The sequence below is a fragment of the Ovis canadensis genome, chromosome 8 (assembly GCF_042477335.2).
Source record: "Ovis canadensis isolate MfBH-ARS-UI-01 breed Bighorn chromosome 8, ARS-UI_OviCan_v2, whole genome shotgun sequence".
In the NCBI taxonomy this organism is placed as follows: domain Eukaryota; kingdom Metazoa; phylum Chordata; class Mammalia; order Artiodactyla; family Bovidae; genus Ovis; species Ovis canadensis.
Window position 1 is genome coordinate 17,875,774 of NC_091252.1, and position 23,329 is coordinate 17,899,102.

The window sequence follows — 23,329 nt, forward strand, 5'->3', positions numbered from 1 at the left end:
TGATGACTAGTTTTTAATCTCTTGTATGTTTGTTGAAGCTTCTGAAAAGTACAAGAGCCATCATAAAAGCAGCTCGTAAATCCATCCCCTGACCGCTGTTGGTTTCTGTAGTGCATACTGCTAGAATTTTATCTATGACGTTAGACATTTTATGACTGTCAGTATATTTGTTTTCATTTATTTGATTACAAGTAAGTTTTTACTTTTCATGTTTTTAGTTTCATATTTGTTTATTTTGTATGAATTGTTCACATAGACTTCAGTCTTAACCTTGTGAAGTAGCATTTATTGTAAAGTTAAGACGAGAAGGAAATGCAGTGAATAGACCATTATTCCATTTTGTGTGAAAAGGCCTTGAGCTAGTATTGAAAAGCAAGAAGAATCAGAAGGTTTACAACTTGAACTACAAAATTACCTTGAATTTGTTTATATATATTCTGTGATTGAGCTGGTAAGATGAAATATTCATGGACTGGGGCCCACTAGAATTTTCCTAATACTCTTTATACTGTTCATTCACTTGTTGGGCTAATTTTGAACATTAAACAGATGTCTATTTTTGATCATTGGCTTAATCCAACTGGATGCGTTCTCAATGCCTGAGCTTACACTATATATATAAGATCATACTATAAACATTGTTCGGTACTTTGCAAATCTGTTCCCATACATTTACACTTATATGAATATGTGTTATACAGAACACACATATACAAATAGTAAGAATAAATGTGTTATGTGTAACTATTCTATAATTTGCCTTTCTTCTCAGTTTATTTTGGATACATTTTTAGTGTCAGTTCACAAATATTTAGCTGATTTTTAGCTTATAAAGTTTCTTGGAATATACTGTAATTTATTTTTCCTCCTATTATGGAGCTTTGAATTTTCTGTAAATTCTGCCCATTCTAAACAGTGCTAAACTAAATATTCCTGCTTATATATATTTAGGCATATGGAAGGAGAAAATTATAAGCCTGTTTTTTTGTAGTATAAACTTTTAAATCTATATTTCTTAATTTTATTCTTGTTTTCTGTAAGCTTCTTACATTCTTTGATTAAGCCCTGAGTAATAAATAATTGATGAAGGTGAATACTGCAAATCTCCAAATGGCAACTAATGAAAAATTGGAAGGATCAGGTATTACTGACACAGATACTGTGGGGAGACAAAACTCAATATATAACTATTTATAACCTGAACTAAAAATTGAAAGCTGGAAATGTTTGCAAGACATTTAACTTGGAAATACTAAGAGTAAAATGCTTGCATTTTTATTTTCCTGTATATCAGAATTTAGCCTGTTCTTGTATTTTTAAACTTTCTCTTTCTGTGTTCTGTTATAAAAAGTGTCTTTTTAGTCTGTTTATTAGAAATTCATCTTGTAACAAGTAGATCTCAATAGTTTAATGTTACCTTCTGGGAAATGTCACCATTTTATCTATATGGGCTATACCCATGGGCTGGTTGTCATTGAGAGCAGCATCTATTCTGTTATTTGGAAATACATATTTGTTTCCAAAAATATATTATTTGGAAAATATATAGTTTCTAAGGTTTTTTTTTTAAAGTTGGCAAAAATATTAGAACTTTTTTCATGTGTTCTTTGCAGCTTGCCTGTAATGATTCTTCTTCTCCAAGAATGTGGTTGTTTCTGTTTATTAAAACTTTTTATGTTCATGAATAAATTCTGTAGGTATTTCCATTATGTTTGGCACGCTTTATTGTTAGGGTTATTAGTAGGTGTTTCATTTTGTTGTTGTTGCTGTTATGGGTAGGATATTTTTTCCAGTATGTATTTCTAATTGGTTATTATTGGTATATGGAAAAGCTGTTGATTTTGTTTATTATGTTAATATTGCATTTGGAGACCTTACTCGATTCTCTAATAATATTTCAGATAATAATAATGTTAGTAATATTAATTATCTTAGATGTTCTAGGTAGAAGGTCTTATTCTCCATAGCTAATGATAATTTTACCTCTTTTTTCCTCCAATAGTTGATGAGACGGTTCTTTTTTCTTTATTAGAACTGTCTCATCCTTTTAAAAAATTTTATTGAAGTATATTTGATATATGATATTATATAAGTTACAGGTATGCAATATACTGATTCACAGTCTCCTAAGTTTATACTCCACTTAAAGTTATAAAGTATGGGCTATATTACCTGCGTTGTACATTATATCCTTGTAGCTGGTTTTATACATAATACTTTGCTCTTCTTAAATGTTTCATTCTTTCTTAACTTTGAACCTAATTGGTACTCCATCTCTTATTTTTAACTTAGAGGACCCTACCTCCCACTTCTCTTTATCAAGACAGGAAATATAAAAATTCCAATTTGAACCTCACTTTTTAGATACAGTTTTCAATGACATAGTTACCAACATTATATATACCTTTCAATTTTTTTTTCCTTTCTGAATTGTTCTAGTGAATAAATGCACAAAGTGTCTGAGTGAGGTGAAAAATTTGTGTGCAGTGTTCCAAATGATCTCTTTGCTGACCTCTGTGTTACAGTAGTACTTGCTTGGGTGGCATCAGTGTGTGTTTTCTGTTGTTTTTTAGCTTACAGAATACTGAGGGCAAATATAATAACTAATAGGACAGAAACATTGCTATATATTGTCGCAATAGTATTAATAATATTACTGTCAAAACAGAACTGTTAACTAACATATAGGGATGTTTTGAACTGATGTGTTCATAGCTGATCTAGAAAAATTCAAATTTGGAGTAAAAGACACACAAAAAAACTTTTTCATTTTTCATTCTCAATATATACAAGTGTGTGTAGTGCAAAAGTTGAAACTGTGTGAATCGGGGTCTGCCCATGCCAGTAGGTTAGAACGGTAGAAAGCACTGAACACGTAAGTCCATTAAGGTTATTTAGGAATTCTCATACATATTTACTTTTCACAGATAGAAATAAAGCTGTCAGGTTTGTAAAAATTACCATTGGGAACTTTTTCTCAATTTAAAGCATTTATTAATTTTGTCTTTACTCTTTTAGCATCTTCCAGTGTTGTCTTTGAATTTATGGACTCTACCTAATTTATCTCAAGCACTGAGTATGTCTTGGGTGTGAAATGATTATTAAATCAATGATATTTGTCTTCCTTAAATCACTGAACTACATATCATAGTTTCTGTATATGTATGCCCAGCATTCTTAGTTATTTGATAGTTTTAATCCATGATTTGATATGAAGGAACTTATATAAAAGAAAAATACAGAATTCTAACAGAGGAGTGACATGGAGCTATGCAGAGAGGCAGGTACTGAGTTGATATGAATGTAGACATTTTAAAGGATTGATTTATGGGATAAAAAGCCTACTTAGTGTATAAATTTGAGAAAATAGACAACCAACAAGGACCTTCTGTATAGCATAGGGAACTATACTCAGTATTTTGTAATAACATATAAGGGACGAAATATATATATATATATATTTACTATATAATATGTAAAATGGAATCGTAGTGCTATATAGCTGAAACTAGCATGATATTATAAATCAACTATACTTCGGTCAGTCAGTTGCTAAACATCAAATAGCGTAAAAGCCCCACTTATTTTTTGGTCTTTTTAAACATTCACTTGTTTATTACTTTGGCTGCACTGAGTCTTCGCTGCCCCGTGGGCCTTTCCCTAGTTGCGGCTGGCGGGGCTGCTCCAGTTGTGGCGCGCAGGCTTCTCACTGCCGCGCTTCTCTTGTTGTGGAGCGTGGGCTCTAGGCCGTGTGGGCTCAGGAGCTGCGGCACATGGGCTCAGTGGTTGCAGGTCTCGGTCTCTAGAGCATAGGTTCAATGGTTGTGGTGCACGGGCTTACTTGTTCCGTGGCATGTGGAATAATTCCAGACCAGGTATGGAACCCATGTCTCCTGCATTGGCAGGTGGATGCTTTATCACCAAGCCACCAGGGAAGCCCCTATTTTAGAATTTCTTAATGGATTCATTTAAAAAGTGCTGCATCACTGATGGGCTTGCTGACGCAGAAAGGGGTATTCTGTAGAGAACGGGCACACTAATGATTATTAGTCAAAAAGTGAGTGGGAAGAATTAGATTCTGAAAGTAGAGTCTGACAGATGGCTTATTTTGCTTGTATTTTATTATGTAATATATAAAGGTGATCTGTAATATTCACATCAGATTAAGTCAAAAGATTTTTTCTTTGAATAAGAAATAAGAATTTAAAATATTGTGTGTTTAACTCACTGTTCAACTACATTTAACTGTTAGTTTAATTTTCTTTCTTAGAGGTTCATAATATAATGGTGATTTTGCAATTGACTGTGAAAATGAAAATGTTTTTTCTATGTCCACATAATTCTTTTTGTTAGGTGATTTTTGTTTTTTCCCGATTTTAAACTCGACATGCTGATGGAGAATGGCTTTAAAATAGTGCCTCCCCTCCAATTCAGCATTGCATTATTTTCTTTATTATTTTGCCACTTTTTCTTGTAAGAATCTATGTGAATGAATTTCATTCAAATGTAGCTCCTTACTATAGCAAATGTATAGGAAACTAGTTACTAAAGGAATTCTAGTGTCTTAAATATGAAAAATGGACAGTTGCTACTCAAATGGTTGATGGGTGAACTTATATGAGGTTATTCAATGCTGTGCCATACAATACATGAGGAAAAAACCCTGAAGAGTAATTGCAAAGATTGAACAAGGTATGTTATGAGTCTGGTTGAATTTTGGCATATATGCTAAATACACTGATGCACATTGTGGAATAATATCCGTCTCATAAAAGCTTTTCTGTTAAATTACATGAGACAGGAAAATGTAATGAGGCTAACTTTGAAATTGTGTCAAGGAATACGATGGTTGTTTTTATCACATCTTTGTTTTTGTGATATATTTTTTGCAAATTATTTTGAGAGGAAATCTTATTTGTCTCATTGCCCCAAAGTACTAGAAATGTGGGGTTTTTAAGATAACTAATTATCAAAGAAAAAGAATTAGCATGCATTTGAGTTTCAATAGACCCAGGACTTTTTGTTTCAAGTTAGTCCAGCTATTCAGTTAAAAATAATGGGTAAATTAAAAAGCAAATTTCAGTGGTAAGTGACATGACCTCCTGAAACAGTAACACTTGTAAAATAGTTGAAATCTTAAAATCATATCTGTAAAAGTTAGTGTGAGAAGTTTCCTGGCTATATGTAAGATATTTGCTGATTCTAGCTTGATGTTGTATTTATATTTAGACAGTTTGATGGGTTATTGGTCTTTATTTAGCACTTAAGAGTCTCTAGCTAAAAGTTGATGGGCGTGCACGCACAGATACTAAATTTATGTCTTTCCACCTTCTTGTCTTTAGATAGTCAGAACTCACTTCAATTCATCCAGATAGATTAGGAGTTCACAAATGCAACACCAAATGTGACCCGACTTCTTTTATAGTTGGATAGGTTTATCGATATCCTCATTTTCTCTATTTGTACCAGCATTTCCAAACACAGAGCTTATTTCACAAGATCAGTCTACAGTGCCTCTATCATGGCTCTCATGAGCTCAGTTTCCCATAGTTGGTTTTCAAGGACATTTCTAATTTGCTGTACCTGCCCATCATATCATACGTTAATTTCCTCAAATATGTGTGAGGCTTGCTAAGGTGGGTCAGCTCCTTCTAAAAAACTTAACATTAAAAATTTAATTAAATGTTTCAGTTTTAGTAATTAAAAAAAATCATTTCATTTGAATTTTCAAATGTAAATTTCATAAATATTTAATTAAATCTTTCAATTAAAACTTCAAATAGAAAGGTTTCAGAAATTGTGCAGAGGATTCCTATATATCCCTTTCTCAGCTTCCCTGGTTATTAACGTCATGTGTAACCACAGCGGTAATGATCAAACCCAGGAAATTAGCAATGCTATAACACTGTTAACTCTGCTACACACATAACTCAAATTTCATCAACAGATCCACCCTGTTGTGTATTTATTTACCACTGGCTGTGCTGTGCACTGTGTAGGGTCTTAGTTCTCTGACCGGGGATTGAACCTGTGCCCTCTGCAGTGGAAGCACCAAGTGTTAGCCACCGGACTGCCAGAGAAGTCCCCACTTACACTCTTCTATGGATCAGGAACTGATCTAGAAGCGCCACTTATTGTTACTTTTCCATAGTCTCCTTTTTTGGGGGATAGATTTTTTTTTTTTTGTCTGTTGTGGTCTCTGCGTTTAGTTTGCTTTCTTGTAGAATGTCTTTTTTCATGATTAAATTCAGGTTATGCCTGTTTTTGGTCAAGAATCCACACGAGTGATGCTATACCCTCTTAGCGCATCCTGTAAGATGATGGATGGCCTTCCTTGTTTACTCATTTTATCGTTTCTGTTAGTCGTGTATGGTACTACGCTGCTTAGAATGCCAGCTTTTTGCCTTTGTGCATCTGTCTATTTTTCAGGACCTACCTTTCCTTGTGGTTTTCTCTGTTTGCTCCAGTTCATCTGATTTCTCACTTTTCTACTTTCCTCATTGCCTTAAGGCAGAGCTCATCACGTGGCTGTGACCTTTAACGAGTAAGTCCCCCAGGATGCGTCTCTTGGTTACTCCCTTGTGGTAGTGAGGCTTATTATTACTGAAAAAAGATGACAACTTGAAGAGTTGTGAGTTAAGTTTTCAGTTCAGTTTAGTTCAGTCACTCAGTCGTGTCCGACTCTTTGCGACCCCATGAATTGCAGCACGCCAGGCCTCCCTATCCATCACCAACTTTATTTGGGGCAAAATGAGGACTGCATCCCAGGAAGCAGCATCTCAGATAGCTCTGAGAGACTGCTTCAAAGCAGCAGTGGGGGAAAGTCAATATGTAAGGTTCTGGTGAGGGGGAATTCAAATACCATGAAGCACTCATTTTACAAAAGGCTTTTTGTGAGTCATGAGGATCTGATGTCACCATAAAGGGATTACTGCTTCTCTAGATAGGAGGAGATGCAAGGATTGAGGTCATAAAATCTGTTCCTAAGTGCATCCAACTATCTAAAGACCTGTCCCACCAGATTCCCTGGAGCACACAGTGCATCACTCCACTCTGAACTCCCTCAGGGGTTGAGGGGCAACAGCTATAGCAACATGGGGTTCTGTCTCCGTAGAGGCAGATGGCAAGCGCCTTTGTTATTCAGCCGTTGGCAATGCTCTCGGTAAGCGCCAATTTGTAGTTGACATTACCCATTTCGTGCTGTCCACACATGTTCCCAATGATAACATGGTTTCAGTAATATCAAAGTGTAGCACCTAATAATTTTATTTATGCAAAGTTAATTTTATTTTCTAATTAGATAGTAGCATTTAATATTAGGGGCTTCCCCTGTGGCTCAGTGGTAAAGAATCTGCCTGCAATGCAGGAGCCTCAGAGGCTGTGGGTTTGATCCCTGGGTTGGGAAGATTCCCTGGAGGAGGGCATAACAACCTACTCCAGTATTCTTGCCTGGAGAATCCCGTGGACAAAGGAGCCTGGCAGGCTACAGTTTATAGGATTGCGAAGAGTCAGACACGACTGAAGCAACTTAGCATGCACACACTTATTAATATTATAACAAATATATTGACAAATATAGACAAATATAATAGACCAATATTATGATAGTATATTGATTTTCTAATTTAAACTATTAATCTTTAGATCTTCAGTTATTTGAGGGGCAGAGGACGGGGAGATTGCGTACAACAGTATTTGATTGGTAGAAGAAATGGCATTTAGTTTTCTTTTATCTGTAACATCAGTGTTAAAAGTATTGGTTAGTGTAGAAGTGAAAATCACCAAGAAATATGACCATCATTAATACCCTCAAATTTAAAAGGAGTATTCAAGAAAGTAACAATGTAATGTAGAGATTAAGTTATGATTACAGATCAGTTTTGTATAGCAAATGGTAATAGAAATAAGAATAGTGTTCTTGGAGTGAAAACTTTAGAGTCTTAATGACTGTACCATTGAATTATTTTAAACTATAAACCTGTTTTCTTCCTAAGGACTGAAAGAACATCTACAGCAATTAACTTAATGTGTCTTCATTCTGCTTCTGTGATGTGGCAGGTAGACACAGGCTGCTTTTCATGGTTTCCAGGTGAGAGCCTGGGGCACAGAAGTAATAGGATGCTTTGTCAGAGATTGGCGGATTAGATGCAGACACAGGGCTGGGAATGGGCTCTTAGGTGGGTGCCTGCCCTCCCCTATCAGACTGTAAATCCTGGCAAATGAGAGAGGCTTCCTCAGGTATGGAGACTTTGAATCTGCTGATAGTAATCAAGCAGAGTGAAGTAATTCAGAAATACACTTTCTTTTTAAAAACAACGTTTAATGTTTTATCACAGCATCATGTATAATGCAATATGATAAAGCCCCACTGAGCTTGACATCTGTGGGGAAACGAGCATTACTGTAGATTAGTGCCAGGGCAGAGAAATGACCCTATTATCTCTGTAACGGTAATACTGTGCCTCCCAGGGAAACTTGCATCATTAAGAGTGAGCTGTTATTCTCTTGCTGATTCTCCACAGGTTGTTAATATATTAAATCAGAAAGCATTGGAAAGTTTTTCAAGGAGCTTGGGAATATAACTCAAAAGTTTCACTGTTCAGCTTGACCTGAAACGTCAAGTATATGTGTGTTTACGCATGTACACACAAGTCTGGACATAAACGCTTAGACACATCTCACGGCTCCATTTCTTTGTACACACCTCTTTGTACATGAGAAACCTCCTTTATTTTCTCTTAAGTACTTCTTTATCTCTAAGATCTTTGCTTTTTCAGTTTCATGATCTAGCATCTTGCATGATGTCTGCCTCTGTTGGGTACAGAGTGACTGTTTAAGAAATAAGCATATATTTATATTCTATATCACATAATATATCTGTAATTTATACACTCTTCCATATTTAAAAAATATGGTCTTTAAGAAGACCTGTAAGCATTCTCTTCTCTCCCTGTTCTATGTCAGCCAACTTAGCATAGTCTAAAGTCTTAGCACGCAACCGCTTGAGTCCTTCAAGAATACATCTGACATCTGTCCCTAAATTAGAAAAAAATTGGGAGGAAAGAAGGAAGAGAGTGGGAAATTACAAGGGGCAAGTGTAAGCTAATTCATGCCATGAGCCCATCAGTGTGCATGTAATTTGATGTGTGTATTTGCAGTTACAAAGGGAGCATGTCTCTGGAACTTACAGTATACATTGAAAAATCCATCTTGTCTGATTTTTGAGCAAAAAATTGCATCTTTTATTTGGTCTTGGAAAGCTCTGTCTGTCTTTAAAGTCACACGTTTTTGTCAGTCTCTGGTGCTGAAGGGTTTCTCTGTGGGATGCTCATTTGTGCTAAGATTAGAATGTAATCAGCATGTGGTGAAATGGAGGGTCTCAGTGAGTCCCACTGCTGTGAAAACAGTAATCTGTATTGTGACTGCATAGGGGTCCTTCAGTTCCTGAAGTTTCACACTCTAACTCCTCTTGCCTGCTCTCTTTCATAAAGAGATTTCATAAATCCATGGTATAGGAATGATGGTTGGAAATAATAATCTTTTTGTGAAATAAGTATCTTTTTAAGGTAATAAAACAAAAAAATACCTGTGAATTACAGCTTGCTTTCTTAGATGACCTGTTTGCCAAGTTTAAATCAATGAACATATTAAAATTGTATTCTTCTTGTCGAAATATAGTTGATTTACAATATTATATTAGTTTTAGGTGTACAGCATAGTGATTCAGTAGTTTTATAGTTCATACTTCATTTAAAATTATGACAACATAATGGCTATAATTCCCTGTGCTGTGCAATGTACCTTGTTGCTTATCCGTTTTGTGTACAGTAGTTTTATCCCTTAATCCCTTACCTCTCTCTTGCCCTTCTTCCCTCTCCCTGTTGGTAGCCACAAGTTGTCTATGAGTCTGTTTCTATTTTGTTATATACCTTTGTTTGTTTTATTGCACATATAAGTGATAAAATTCAGTATTTGTTTTTCTCCCTTTGACTTATTGCACTAAGTATAATAGTTTCTGGGTCCCTGTATGTTGCTAGAAGTGGCAGAGTTTCATTCTTTTTCATTGCCGTGTAATATTCCATTGTATTTGTAGTAGTTGTTCAGTCACTAAGTCATGTCCGACTCATCATCTTTATCCATTCATCTGTTGATGGATATTTCAGTTGCTTCCATAAATTGACTATTGTAATTAAAGCTGCTATGAACATTGGGGTACTTGTATCTTTTCAAAGCAATGCTTTCATTTTCTTCAGATATATATGTATACCCAGGAATGGAGTTGCTGGATCACGTGGTGGTTCTAGTTTTAGTTTTTTGAGGAACCTCTGTACTGTTTTCCACAGTGCCTGCACCAGATTACATCCCTATCAACAGTGTACAAGGGCTCACTATTTCCACATCCTCACCGCATTTGTTATTTGTAGACTTTTATTTAAAATTTACTTAATTGAATGAAAGTTTCTTTAAATTCTATAGGGCTTTACAATTATCAGAATTTTTATGCACATGATTTTGTGTAGTCCCATAAAAACCCCTTTTCCCCTCTACTACTGTATTTCCCCTCCCTCTTCCCTCTCCCTATGGATAGCCACTAGTTTATTCTCTATATCTGTGAGTCTGCTGCTTTTTTAAATTCACTAGTCTCTTGTATTTTTTAGGTTCCACTTAGAAGTGATAATCATATAGTATTTGCCTTTCGCTATCTGACATTTCATTTAGTACAATGCCCTACAAGTCCATCCATGTTGCTGAAAATGGCAAAATTTCATTCTTTTTTATGCCTGATTAGTATTCTGTTATATGTAGTGTGTGTATATTATATATATATGTATCTCAGCTTTTTAATCCATTCATCTGTTTATGGGTACTTAGATTGCTTCCATATCTTGGCAATTGTAAATAATGCTCCTGTGAACATTGGGACGCATGTATCTTTTTGAATGAGTATTTTTATTTGTTTGTCTGGACATATGCACAGGAGTGAAATTGCTGGGTCATGTGATAGTTCTATTTCTAGTCTTTTGCGAAACCTCCGTAACTCTTCCGCAGTGGCTGTAGCAGTTGACATTCCTGCCATCACTGTACAAGGGTTCCCTTTTCTCCACCTCTTCACCGGTGTTTGTTATTTGTGTGCTTTTTGATGATAGTCGTTTCAACAGGTGTGAGGTGATATCTTCTTGTGGTTTGATCTGCGTTTCTCTGATGATTAGCGATGATGAGCATCTTCCCCCCTCCCCCTACCATTTTTTGGCCATGCCTCATGGCATGTGGGATATTAGTTCCCCAACGCTGAACCCGTGTCTGTCTTAACCGCTGGACCACCAGCAGAGTCCCCAGTGAGCATCTTCTCATATGCCTGTTGCCCACCTGTATATTTCCTTTGGAAAAAATGTCTGTTCAGGTCTTCTACCCATTTTTCAGGATCATTTCTTTGCTTTTTTGGTTATTGAGTTTATGAGTTGTTTATATATTTTAGATTTTGGTCATATCATTTGTAAATATTTTCTCCCATTCAGTAAATTGTCTTCATTTTGTCACTGGCTTCCTCTGCTGTGCAAAAGCTTTTAATTTTAATTAGGTTTCACCTGTTTATTTTTGCTTCCATTTCTTTTGCCTGAGGAGACAGAGCCAAGAAAATACTCTTCTGATTTATGTCAAAGAGTGTTTGGCCAGTGTTCTCTCCTGGAAGTTTTATGATTTCTGGTCTTACATTTAGGCCTTTTGTGTGTGTGTGTGTGTGTTTAGCGGAATTTTATTAAAATATGAAAAGGGACAAAGAAAGCTTATGACATAGACATCAGAAGGGAGATGGAGAGTGCCCCCCTCACTAGTCTAAGCAAGGGAGTTATATACTTTTTAAACTAATTATTACAACAAATCAAAAGAATGTCTCAAGGTTGAAAAAGATTTATCAGATGCACTCCCACAATTTACATTTTAAGGTAACAGGATTAGAACTTAGCAATAGAAAGATCTTACCAGACCCACTCCCATAATATACATTTTAAGACAGCAGGACTAGTCAGAAGGTTTTCAGGAGGAGAAACTGTCCTCACCCAGGATACACTGTTGTTACATAATCCTTAGTACAGAGTTTAAACAGAGTTGTTTGTTGTGTAATCATCACTTCAGGGCTTAAAGAAAAAACATTTTATGTGGCTAAGACTAAGGAATGTAAAGAAAAAAAAAAGACATTTGTCCTTTCCTCCTCCATGAGAATTTCAGGCCCCTATCTCTTCCTTGAGAGCCCCAGATCCCTCTCCCCTCCTTGGGGACCCTGGACTTCTTATCAACCTGCCTAGGAACTGACTCTGTCATTCCCTGCTTTTCTTTTAGGAGAATATGGCTGCCAAGGGAAAAGGGGCGTCACTCTCTTTCTGTAACTACTTCCCGCTCTCCAGGGGCAGAGGCCTTAAATTGTTGAGGCAGCATATTCTCCCGACCCTCATATTGAGGGTCTCTGATCCAGGGGCACCAAGTTATAACTGGAGGAGGTTGTGGCTCTTGTAGGAGCCTGGACAACCATTTGTAACTTAGAAGCTTTCAGGCCATTAGAAACAAATCCAGTTTTACAGTCATAGATGTAAGGCAAAATAGTCATTAAACCAAGCTAAAACATAATCAAAATTAAAAGTTACATTATGTCCATGGTTACATCAGTCCATCTTAGGATTGTTAGATGTCATCAGATCAAGAAGAGGGGTCACATATGATTGTTGTTGATGAAGGTATTCGCAGAGCTGAAGAAGGTCCTTTTTTTGAAGCAGAGAAACCCACCATGGGAAGCCTGCAGTTGATGAGAAGGGGGAGTGCTCCAGAGATCCAGCAATTAGACTGATTGTGGAGGCTGGGTCGGGAGTCACCTCCCAGGGTTCTCGTAATGTCTGTTGAAAAGCTGAAAGCTGAATCACATAGTTAATTTTAAGGCTTTAGGATCTATGATAATATCTGTGTGCAAAAATGGTCTGCCGCTGAGACAGTCCCTTCTTAGGAACAGTTTGAGCCCTCATTAAAGCTATGGGTAAAACTTTAAACCAACTATCTTGTGTTTCCTGAATTAGCTTACACAGATGCCTCTTAAAAATGTCATTAGCCTTTTCATTGTGACAATAGTCTATCAGTTCAGTTCAGTTCAGTCACTCAGTCGTGTCCGACTCCTTGCGACCCCATGAATCACAGCACGCCAGGCCTCCCTGTCCATCACCAACTCCTGGAGTTCACTCAGACCCATGTCCATCGAGTCAGTGATGCCATCCAGCCATCTCATCCTCTGTTGTCCCTTTCTCCTCCTGCCCCCAGTCCCTCCCAGCATCAGAGTCTTTTCCAATGAGTCAACTCCTCGCATGAGGTGGCCAAAGTACTGGAGCTTCAGCTTCAGCATCATTCCTTCCAAAGAAATCCCAGGGTTGATCTCCTTCAGAATGGATTGGTTGGATCTCCTTGCAGTCCAAGGGACTCTCAAGAGTCTTCTCCAACACCACAGTTCAAAAGCATCAATTCTTCAGCGCTCAGCCTTCTTATTGTCTGAAATTCCTGAATGAGCTAAACATCACTTTAAGACAACTGAGAGGATTTTTATTTCCAGAAATCCTCTCAGTTGTCTTTAAGTGATGTTTGGCTCATTTAGGAATTTCAGACAATAAAATCCTCTCAGTTGTCTTTAAGTGATGTTTGGCTCATTTAGGAATTTCAGACAATAAAATCCTCTCAGTTGTCTTTAAGTGATGTTTGGCTCGTTTAGGAATTTCAGACAATAAAGTATAAGGATTAGGCACCACGGGGTGTAAAAGACCTGCAGCCTCGTTTATTATTTGTGAATCTTGAACTGCTTCTGCTGCTGAGTCGCTTCAGTCGTGTCCGACTCTGTGCGACCCCATAGATGGCAGCCCACCAGGCTTCCCCGTCCCTGGGATTCTCCAGGCAAGCACACTGGAGTAGGTTGCCATTTCCTTCTCCATGTATGAAAGTGAAAAGTGAAAGTGAAGTTGCTCAGTTGTGTCCGACTCTTAGCGACCCCATTTACTGCAGCCTACCAGGCTCCTCCATCCATGGGATTTGCCAGGCAAGAGTATTGGAGTGGGGTGCCATTGCCTTCTCCGGAATCTTGAACTAGTCTCCATTTATCATTTGATTTCTTTTTCACCCAAAATAGGAGTGCTGCATGGACTATTACAGGGAATTAATAGTCCCTGTTCCTTTAAATTTTCCATGATGGGTTTTAACCCTTCCTTAACCTTGGACTTCAGTGGGTACTGCTTTTGACGTGGAAATAAGTGTGGATCTTTGTGCTTGACAACTACAGGAATAGCATTTTGTGCTCGACACACAGTTTTTCATCAGCCCACACTTTAGGATTTACATTTTGTTCAATTAATGGAGAGAAAGAGCAGGCTCCATTTTAACGAAAACAAAGGGCTGGACCTTGTTCAGTATATCCCTCCCCAGAAGGGGTAAGGGAGACTCTGGCATGATCAGAAACTCGTGAGAAAACTGCACAGAGCCCCAGCTGCAGCTTAAAGGATGGCTGAAATAATAGTGTTTCGCTCATCCTGACAGTCCCGTTACAGTAGTGGATCAGGAGGAAAGTGGACCAGGGGCTTCAGAAAGCAGAGAAAGTTGCCCTGGTGTCCAAAAGAAAATCCACTGATTGGCCCCCCACAGTTAGTAATACCCAGGGTTCCTCAGTTGCAATTAGGATGGGAGCTTGTGTGGGGGGCCCTAGGCACCTTCAGTCCTGATTGCCTTGAGAGTCCAATCGCTGGGGCCTACCCTTCAGAGGGCAGTCTCTTCTCCAGTATGGTCCTTTGCAGACCGGACATGGAGCCAGGTTCGGCTTAGATGCCTGCGGGCAATCCCACTTGAGGTGCCCCCTCCTATCCACAGTAATGTGAAGTCCATCCCTTTTTATCCTGGGTCTCTCTGGGCATTTTCCCTCAGGCTGTTTCAGAGCTGGTCTAACAGCCATTCTGGGGCTTCAGTCTTTTGCCTGGTTTGTTTTTTTCACCTTCCCTCCTCATATTTACTATAATAGATTGAGCCAGTTGGAACAGATGATCTAAAGACTGATTTGTTCCATATGCCTGTTTTAGTAGCTTGCAGTGGATATCTGGAGCCGACTGAGTGAGAATCTATCTTTTAAGATTATTTCTCTCTTTGAATTTTTGGAATTAATTTCAGTAAACTTGAGGAGAGCCTCCTGTAGTCTATCTAGGAATTTACCAGGAATTTCCTTCCCTCCCTGTTCTGTGTCAGCCAACTTAGCATAGTCTAAAGTCTTAGCACTCAATCGCTTGAGTCCTTCAAGAATACATCTGACAAAGTGGCTCTGTTATGGGAATTTCTTGGCTCCCAGTAAGAAGGAGGGCTATTTCTTGTTCCCTCTTTCCCCTTGTCTCATGGTCAAGCCATTCATCTCCAAAAGTAGTAGCTTCTCCCAAAACTCTAAGGTTTTGAGGGGTCAGTGTCTATTCCAAGACATACATGACATCTCTCCAAGTAAGGCCATAAAGTAAAGTTAGTTCTGTAAAGGCTTCTATGTATTTTTTTGGATCCTCTAAATAGGCTCAACCACAACTGGGACTGTTGGAATTTCTACTGAGACTGAGGCAACCCCTCCTTGGAAGGGTGCTCTGACTCTCAGCCTGTTCGGTTGGGAGCCCCAGGTACGGGGGCAAAGTTAGAAGGCAGGAGGGAGCTGAAGGTTTCACAGCACCCTTAGGACACAAGTCTGGCATGTCTTGAAGAGGGTATAAAGAGCAACACATATGGTGCTTCTACCCATTTCTGTTGTTTTCTAACTACTGTTTTAGTTGTAAAACAGTAATAATTGAGACCTTTCAACCAGTCAGTGTTCCCTCTTCCAAAGGATACTGTGGCCATTCAGTATCACAGAAGATCAGGTGTGTCTTTTTTTTTAAACTCGGGGGATCAAACTTCTCCCAGTTTTTTAAAAATACATTTTAAAGGAGTGGTTATGAAACCGGAGCTAACCAGAGCTAAGAAAAAAGCGTCATCCACAGCCGTGGCTTCTTTCCTCTGGAGACGTCCCTCTCTGCTCTAGATGGGGGTGTAGACAGACTTCCCACGGAAGCTTTCCTTCCCTGGTCGGACTTAGTCTGTCCCTTACTGACGCAGGCATCTTACTCGTCCCTCCCGGTTCTACCACCAAGGCGGGGTGGAGATGCACCAGGGGTAGACCTGATGGCATCGCAAATGGATTTCGAGTTCCTTACCACTAAGACCTTTGTTTGATTTGCCCTTTTCTCTGATGCCCCCCGGAGTGTAACAGAGTAGCTCTCCTGGAATGTTTCCCAAGCTAGGACCACCAGGGGAAGCGTCCGTCTTCCATGTGCTTGTGCGCATTTCTGAGTTACATTGCTGACCGCAGTAGAAACGGTGAGTCATCAAGGGACGAACAACAACCAAGATGTCCCTTCTGAGTGTCGCCACGCCGGTATAGCAAAAGAGGCGGTGGAGGGCTGGCCAGAGAGGAAAAAGTGATTTTTGTTCTCGAGCTACTAGGGCCAATCCTTCCAGTTCATTTCCACGGATTCCACACACACAGAAGATATCTAAGGATTTGAGACAAAAGCCGTCAGAGAGCCTCCTCGGATCCACTGAGAGCTAGCACTGCCAAAGGAAGAAGCCCATTCATTGTACTTCCAATCTGACCAGATCCTGCAATTCCTGACCTGTGTTCTCAAAAACCTCATGGTCATCAGCAGTGCTTCTATCCATATAGACAGGAGGCACAGCCGTGATGAAGACTCACTTTCAGGTCGCTGGCCCCTGAGGCAGGCAGCCAAGAGCGTGACCTCTAGCCTGAGAGACGTTCTTGGGGCTAGAGCTTCGCCTTGCTCCCAAACGTGCTCCTGTAACTCGGCTCGTAGCAAGGCTAGGCGCTTCCATACATGGGGTCTAAGTAAAAGTCCATAGTAACAGCATGGATCGCAAGTCCCTTGAAAGTCCATGATCTAACAGATTAGGTTAGTAGTTCTAATTCCCGGGCAATTACTATATGGTCAAAGCGACCAGGAAAAGCTGACCGAGGAAGGGAAGTTCAGTCCACACGCTTCGCCCATTTCTGGCTGCTCCCCTTGCAGGGACATTGGGTGTTTCCTGGCGTGGGCAGGTTGGTATAAACCCTCGACAAGGCACCCTTTCCCGGGACTGCCTTCAGTCATCGCGAGGCGCCATGAAACCGCTGAGAAGGGCTCTTCACTTGCTTCGTGCGGAGTATGTCATTCATTCACGCAAGCACACTGAAGCGTTAGTAAAGCAGAACACGTGTATACTGAGAAAGCAGAGAGGTCAGCGCTCTGAGTGTTCTTGCCTTGTCCTGAAGATCCCGGACGAGCCCCCAAGGTGATAGCTTACAGTGGACGGTGTCGGATTTGTCATCTCTGAAGAAGATGATTTAGCTTTGGGACCAGGGACCAGGCTTGATCACTCAAGAGCTTTTGTATATCAGAGTTTTATTGAAATATGAAAAGGGACAGAGAAAGGTTCTAACATAGATATCAGAAGGGGCATGGAGAGTGCCCCCACATTTAGGTCTTTAATCCATAAAATTGTAATCTTGTTTTTATCCTCTCAGGATTAAATTTATGCAAATCCAAGGAGATAGGTTTTTTTAGGTTCTTTTTAATATGTCTCTTCTTGAATCTCATTCTTGGCATGCTTTTATTTTTTTAATGGAAAATTAAGCCTTTTTTTACCATGTTGTCCCTTAATTAGTTGTTAAAGTAATGAAGCCTTATTATTCTGCGTAATTTATTGAATACAATGAAGCAGTTAGTCAGTCACTGGCAGTTTTTCAAAGGAGGTGGGCCAAGATGCCAACCCACTTCTTTCGGTACTCCAGCCCTTAGAGTTGTGTGTTCCAGGGATTTGCTAATTACTAGCTGGCACCTGATTTACAAGGCGGGAAAGACTGAGCTCTTGAATGGTGGCCACTGATTCACAGGCAGGGCGGAGCGTGTGCTGGCTTCCAGCCTTGACTTCTGGCATGCAGACCCTGCTGCTTGGGGAAAGAAGACTTGATGATGGCGAGGAGCCTGTGTGCTACCTTTGGCATGCTCGCCAGATGTTATCACTGTTGTTCTTAACCGTCACTTTAGTGCTGAGCAGCTGACAACTGCTAAGTAAAATATATTATTCCAGTTGAATATGTCTGTTTTCCTATTTGACTGTTTCTTTGTCCATCCATCCCTTCATATTTCCATTGGTCCATCCATTCACCTGATACTGGATTTAAGCCATCAACGAATGGTCTGTAATTAACCTCTGAAAGCACTGTTTAGAATTGAGGCTGGGAAACATTTTCTGTAAAGGGATAGGCAATAAATATTTTAGGTGTATAGGCCAGGATGTCTCTTGGAACTACTCAGCTTTGTTGAGGAAGGGCGAGAACAGCCATAGGTAATATGTAAATAAACAGATGAGGTTGTGTGCCAAGAAAACATTGTGTACAAAAGTGGACTTGCCTTGTCTTGGTTTAGACAGTTGGAAGTATCTGACTGAATGAACCTACTTTGTGTGCTACACACAAGCACACACAAAGGAAAAAGCCTTTAAAAGTGTTTCTGATGCTCTTCTAACAGCTGTGTGTCAGGCTTCTTGGCTTAATCGTCATCTGTGTTGAGGTTTACCCACAAAAGTCGTTTTATAAGTTTTACTATTTTATTTGTTCATTTATTTCATTAAACATACTGATGATTTAAAACGTTCATTTCTCTCTGGCACTGGTTAAAGACAAGTCATTGGACTAGAAATATACAGAAATGCAAGGAATAAAATTTTCTACCGTATCACTGATAGCAGCACCATTAAATTTTATAATTTTTAACTTACAAATATGATTTCAAGACTATACTTTTGATGTGAAAATATGACCAGTATATACTGTTGAGTGGGAAAGGAGATTATGGAAGGGTTCTAAATAGCATGTACAGTGTGATTATATTTGTGGAAAGAAAACAAGATTTACATATGTCTTTGAACTGTGCAGGTCCGTCTATATGCAGATTTTTTGACAGTACCCATTACTGTGTTACTACAGGGCCAGAGTTGGTTGAATCTGAGGATGAGGAGGATCAGCTCTAAGTTGTATGCAGATATTTGACTGCACAGAGTCCTCGCCCTTAGCCATAATATTGTTCAAGGGTTAACTGTGTATGCATACTTACGTACTGTGAATATCTGAAAAGATAGTGAATCAGCCAGCGTTCTTAATCTTTAAGTGATGAGATCAACTTTGTCCAATATAAGCAGGAAAGATTCATTAAAGGATAACAGGTAGCTCAGAGATCCCTGGAGTACCTAAGAACCAGGGTTGTGTGTGTGTGTGTGTGTCTCTGTGTGTCCTCAGTCATGTCCAACTCTTTACAACCCTAAGGATTGTAGCCCGCCAACTCCTCTGTCCATGAGATTTCCCAGACAAGAATACTGGAGTGTGTAGCCATTTCCTTCTCCAGGGTATCTTCCCTGCCCAGGGATTGAACCCATGTCTCTTGCATTGGCAGGTGGATTCTTTACCACTGAGCTGCCAGGGAAACCCTGTGTATCTAGATTCAGTACCCCAAATTTCACTGTGTGACTGGTGTTGCAAAGATATCCCAGCAGATGGCCGTGGACATGGGACTGGGTAGATGTCTGAATCGCTGACCCCACTGAGCTTGGACGCTGGGTCTGCCGCCACAGTTGCCAGGATTCTGGAATGCTTGCTGGTCTTTTGTGTCATTGGCTTCACAGTCTGTCATGGGCGGGAGCATTTGATGGGCAGAGCCCACATTTCATGCCCTAGCTGCATGGGAAGCTGGGAAAGTGAATATGCAGACCTGACTTCTGTAGTGGACAAGGGGCCCTGCTTCATAAGGATCATAGGAAGATATTTAAGGTCTTGTCTTAGAGATATTTAAGATCTTGTTATCTTGCTGGACAACAGCAAGAGTGAGAGCTTTCCACTGCAGACACCCAGGAAATTGTTGGCATTGATTACTTCTGGACAGTGGAGTTGGAAGGGCTGACTGGAGAGCACAGGGAACCTTTTAGTTTACTCTTCTGTGCTCCTTGAATTAAAAAAAAAAAACTCATATAATTTGTACAGCAGAAATTAACACAACATTGTAAATCAACTGTAATAAAATTTAAACAAAACAAAAAAAGGCAAATTCATATAACAATGATAATGAAAGGACTCTGGGGGAAAATGAAGAAAAGGGAGTGACCTTTATTTTCTTATCTCTTCCATTGTTATCCTGCTTCATGTGGTAGTTCAAGAAGACTTCCCATCATCGTGGGAGCAATTTGGTTTACTCAGTTTCACTTAAAAAATCATCATACCATTTCCTCTTGAGTTTGACCAACTCTTGGTTACTTGCACTTTGCTGGGCAGAGATATCATGAAATGGTTTTCTCTGGGATACCAGTGATGTATTCTTCCTTTGGCTTGGTGGAGCTGATTCAGTTTGTCTCTGAGGTCTACAGAATTCAGAGTTGAAAACTGAGGTGTTGTCATCTGCTGTGGTTGGTGAAAGTGTCCATAGCTGCAAGACGCAAAAATAAAATATGCTTAGAAAGTAGGCCATATTATGTGTTTTTTTTCCTGTTTTTCAAGCACTCATCAATTTCTTTACTCTTTGATAGAAAAGTTATCTGAGAACTTAATTCAGTCCAATAAAGTTTTAGCAGGCATATTAAAATCTTTTTAAACTTTATTTTTGTATTGTTTTATGTTTATAGAAAAAGTATGAAGACACTACAGAGTTCCCATATACCCCTTTATTTGCACCTTATGTGTGATATACTTGGTATAATTAATGAACCAATACTGATGATATTATTGACATTATTATTGACTAAGTAACAGACTTTATTAGAATTTTCTTAGTTTTTCCCTGTAGCTGATTTGATTGTACTTTTTCATCCATGTAGTGCTGTCATATAGTAATTCTATTTCAGTTATGAATAACTTCTGGAATTTGGAGGAAGAATAAATGAAATAAAGCTTTGCCACAATGAAGTTCTTATATTCTTTTTGCATAAATGTCACATAAGGATAACTAACCTTACATTTTTTCCCCCCCTCGTTTTATGTTCAGTGGAGCAGGTTCCTGTAGAGCCATACAACATCCCCCTTTCCCAAGCTGAAGTCATCCGAGAAGGGAGTGATGTTACTCTAGTTGCCTGGGGCACTCAGGTCAGTAACCATTACAGCAATGGTTATGCCATTGGTAATGCCGTCTTGTGTGTGGAAGCTCTCATTAAAAAAAAAAAATTATTTATTTTTAATTGGAGGATAACTGCTTTACAATATTGTGTTGGTTTTTACCAGATATCAACATGAATCAGTCATAGGTTTACCCATGCCCCCCTCCCACTTGAACATCCCTCCCACCTCCCTCCCCCATCCTACCCCTCTAGGTTGTTACCGAGCCCGAGTTTTGAGTTCCCTGACTCATACAGCAAACTCCCATTGGCTGTCTATTTTATATATGGTAATGTATGTTTCCATGTCACTCTTTCCGTACATCTCACCCTCTCCTTCCTCCCCACTGCACGCCCCCACCCCTAGCTGTGTCCCTAAGTCTGTTCTCAATGTCTGTGTCTCCATTGCTGCTCTGCACATTGGAAGCTCTCATTTAAAATTCTGATTCTCTGAAGCATGAAAAATGTCTCCCTTATTTGTCATATTTAAATCTTGTTTGATGCTCTATCTGTATCCGGTACTGATTTCTGGTTGAAGGCAAGATGCCTTTCCATTCATATGCATATGGTGAAGCCTTTAAAAATACGTTGATGGTTTACAAAAATGTGTTCATTAGACACTTTCTTTTGAAGCACACATTAGGCGTCCTCACTACTTGTTGCTGCTTTTGACATCTTCCTTTTTTGGCCATTATTCTTATCATTCTATTGAATTAAAGATTTAAAAATTCTGTAGTGCTTTAGAATTTTCAAAAGTTTCACGCACAAGACTTCATATAATCCCATAAAAATCCCTCCTTTTTTATCCCCCATCCCTGTAGGTCCCCTCCGTGCTTCTCTCTCCTCACAGGTAGCCACTAGTGTGTTCTCTGGATCTGTGAGTCTGCTGCTGCTTCTGTTTTATTTACTAGTTTGTTGGGCTTTTTAGATTCCACATGTAAGTGATATCCTGCAGTATTCTCTGTCTGATCTTTTTCACTTAGCGTAATGCCCTCCAAGTCCATCCATGTTGCTGCAGATGGCAAAATTTCATTCATTTTTTTTTTTATGGCTAAGTAGTGTGTATCTGTCTATCTATCTATCTATCTCTCTATCTGTATTTCACAGCTTCCTTATCCATTCTATTGATAGATACTTAGGTTGCTTTCATACCTTGGCAATTGCAGATAATGTTGCTATGACCAGTGGGTTACATGTATCCTCAAAACGAATGTTTTCCTTTTTCTTTTTTGTATGTATACCCAAGAGTGGAATTGCCAGGGCATATGGTAGTTCTGGTTTTAGTCTTTTGAGGAACCTTTGTACTATTTTCCAGAGCGGTTTCACCAACTTACATTCCAACAGTGTACAAGGGGTCTCTTTTCTCCTTTTCCTTGCCAGCATTTGTTATTTGTGTTGTTTTTGATGATAGCTATGCTGACAAGTGAGAGGTGATATCACGTGGCTTTGATTTGCATTTCCCTGATGGTTAGTGATGTTTTCATCCCATCTGTTTCCATCTCTTGTGATTACTTTGCTGGCTACATGGACCCATCCACTGGTTTAGCCTCATTATTTCATACCTTCCCCTAGTGAGCTGATCTGTCTTAGTTTTCCTCAGAGCTTATTATCATATGCTCTATTTCCAAACTTTTAAGCTCAGGACTCATTCTCTGGCCATAGCCTTCTATCTCTCTTTGGGACTGACAGGTATACACTACTGTTTATAAAATAGATAACCAACAAGGACCTACTGTTATACCACAGGGAACTGTGGTCTTTACTGTGTAGTGGCCTACATGAAAAAGCATCTAAAAAAGAGAGGATATGTGTATATGTATAACTGATTTACTTTGCTGTATACCTGAAATAACACAACATTGTAAATCAACTATTCTCCAATAAAAATGGAAAAAAAAATGATCAGTTTTTTTTTTCTGTGAAAAGGAGGTACTTCTTATTTTAGACAATTTAATACTGTAAAATACAAAGATGATCATGAAAATCACTTGCAATCTGACTGCTTCCTTCTCTCTTCTGCACTTGATTTGTGGCCTGGAGAGCTGCAGCCCTCGAGGTTTCCCACCTCCTGTGGCATAACCATGCTGGTTGGTGGCCACATCTGGTGGTGCTGCCCATGGTG

General features: G+C 39.1%; 1 protein-coding gene across 2 annotated transcripts in view; it reads left to right on the forward strand.

The window, feature by feature from the left end:
* The window catches only part of BCKDHB (branched chain keto acid dehydrogenase E1 subunit beta), a 269,317-nt gene that overhangs the window by 73,078 nt on the left and 172,910 nt on the right, over positions 1–23,329 (forward strand). For both annotated transcript variants that reach the window (XR_011258750.1, XM_069598961.1), the window contains exon 7: positions 21,102–21,199. Coding sequence is in view for 1 of the 2 variants with exons in the window: in XM_069598961.1 (XP_069455062.1) it covers positions 21,102–21,199 (98 nt within the window). In the remaining variant the exon portion in view is untranslated. The remainder of the gene's footprint in view (positions 1–21,101; positions 21,200–23,329) is intronic.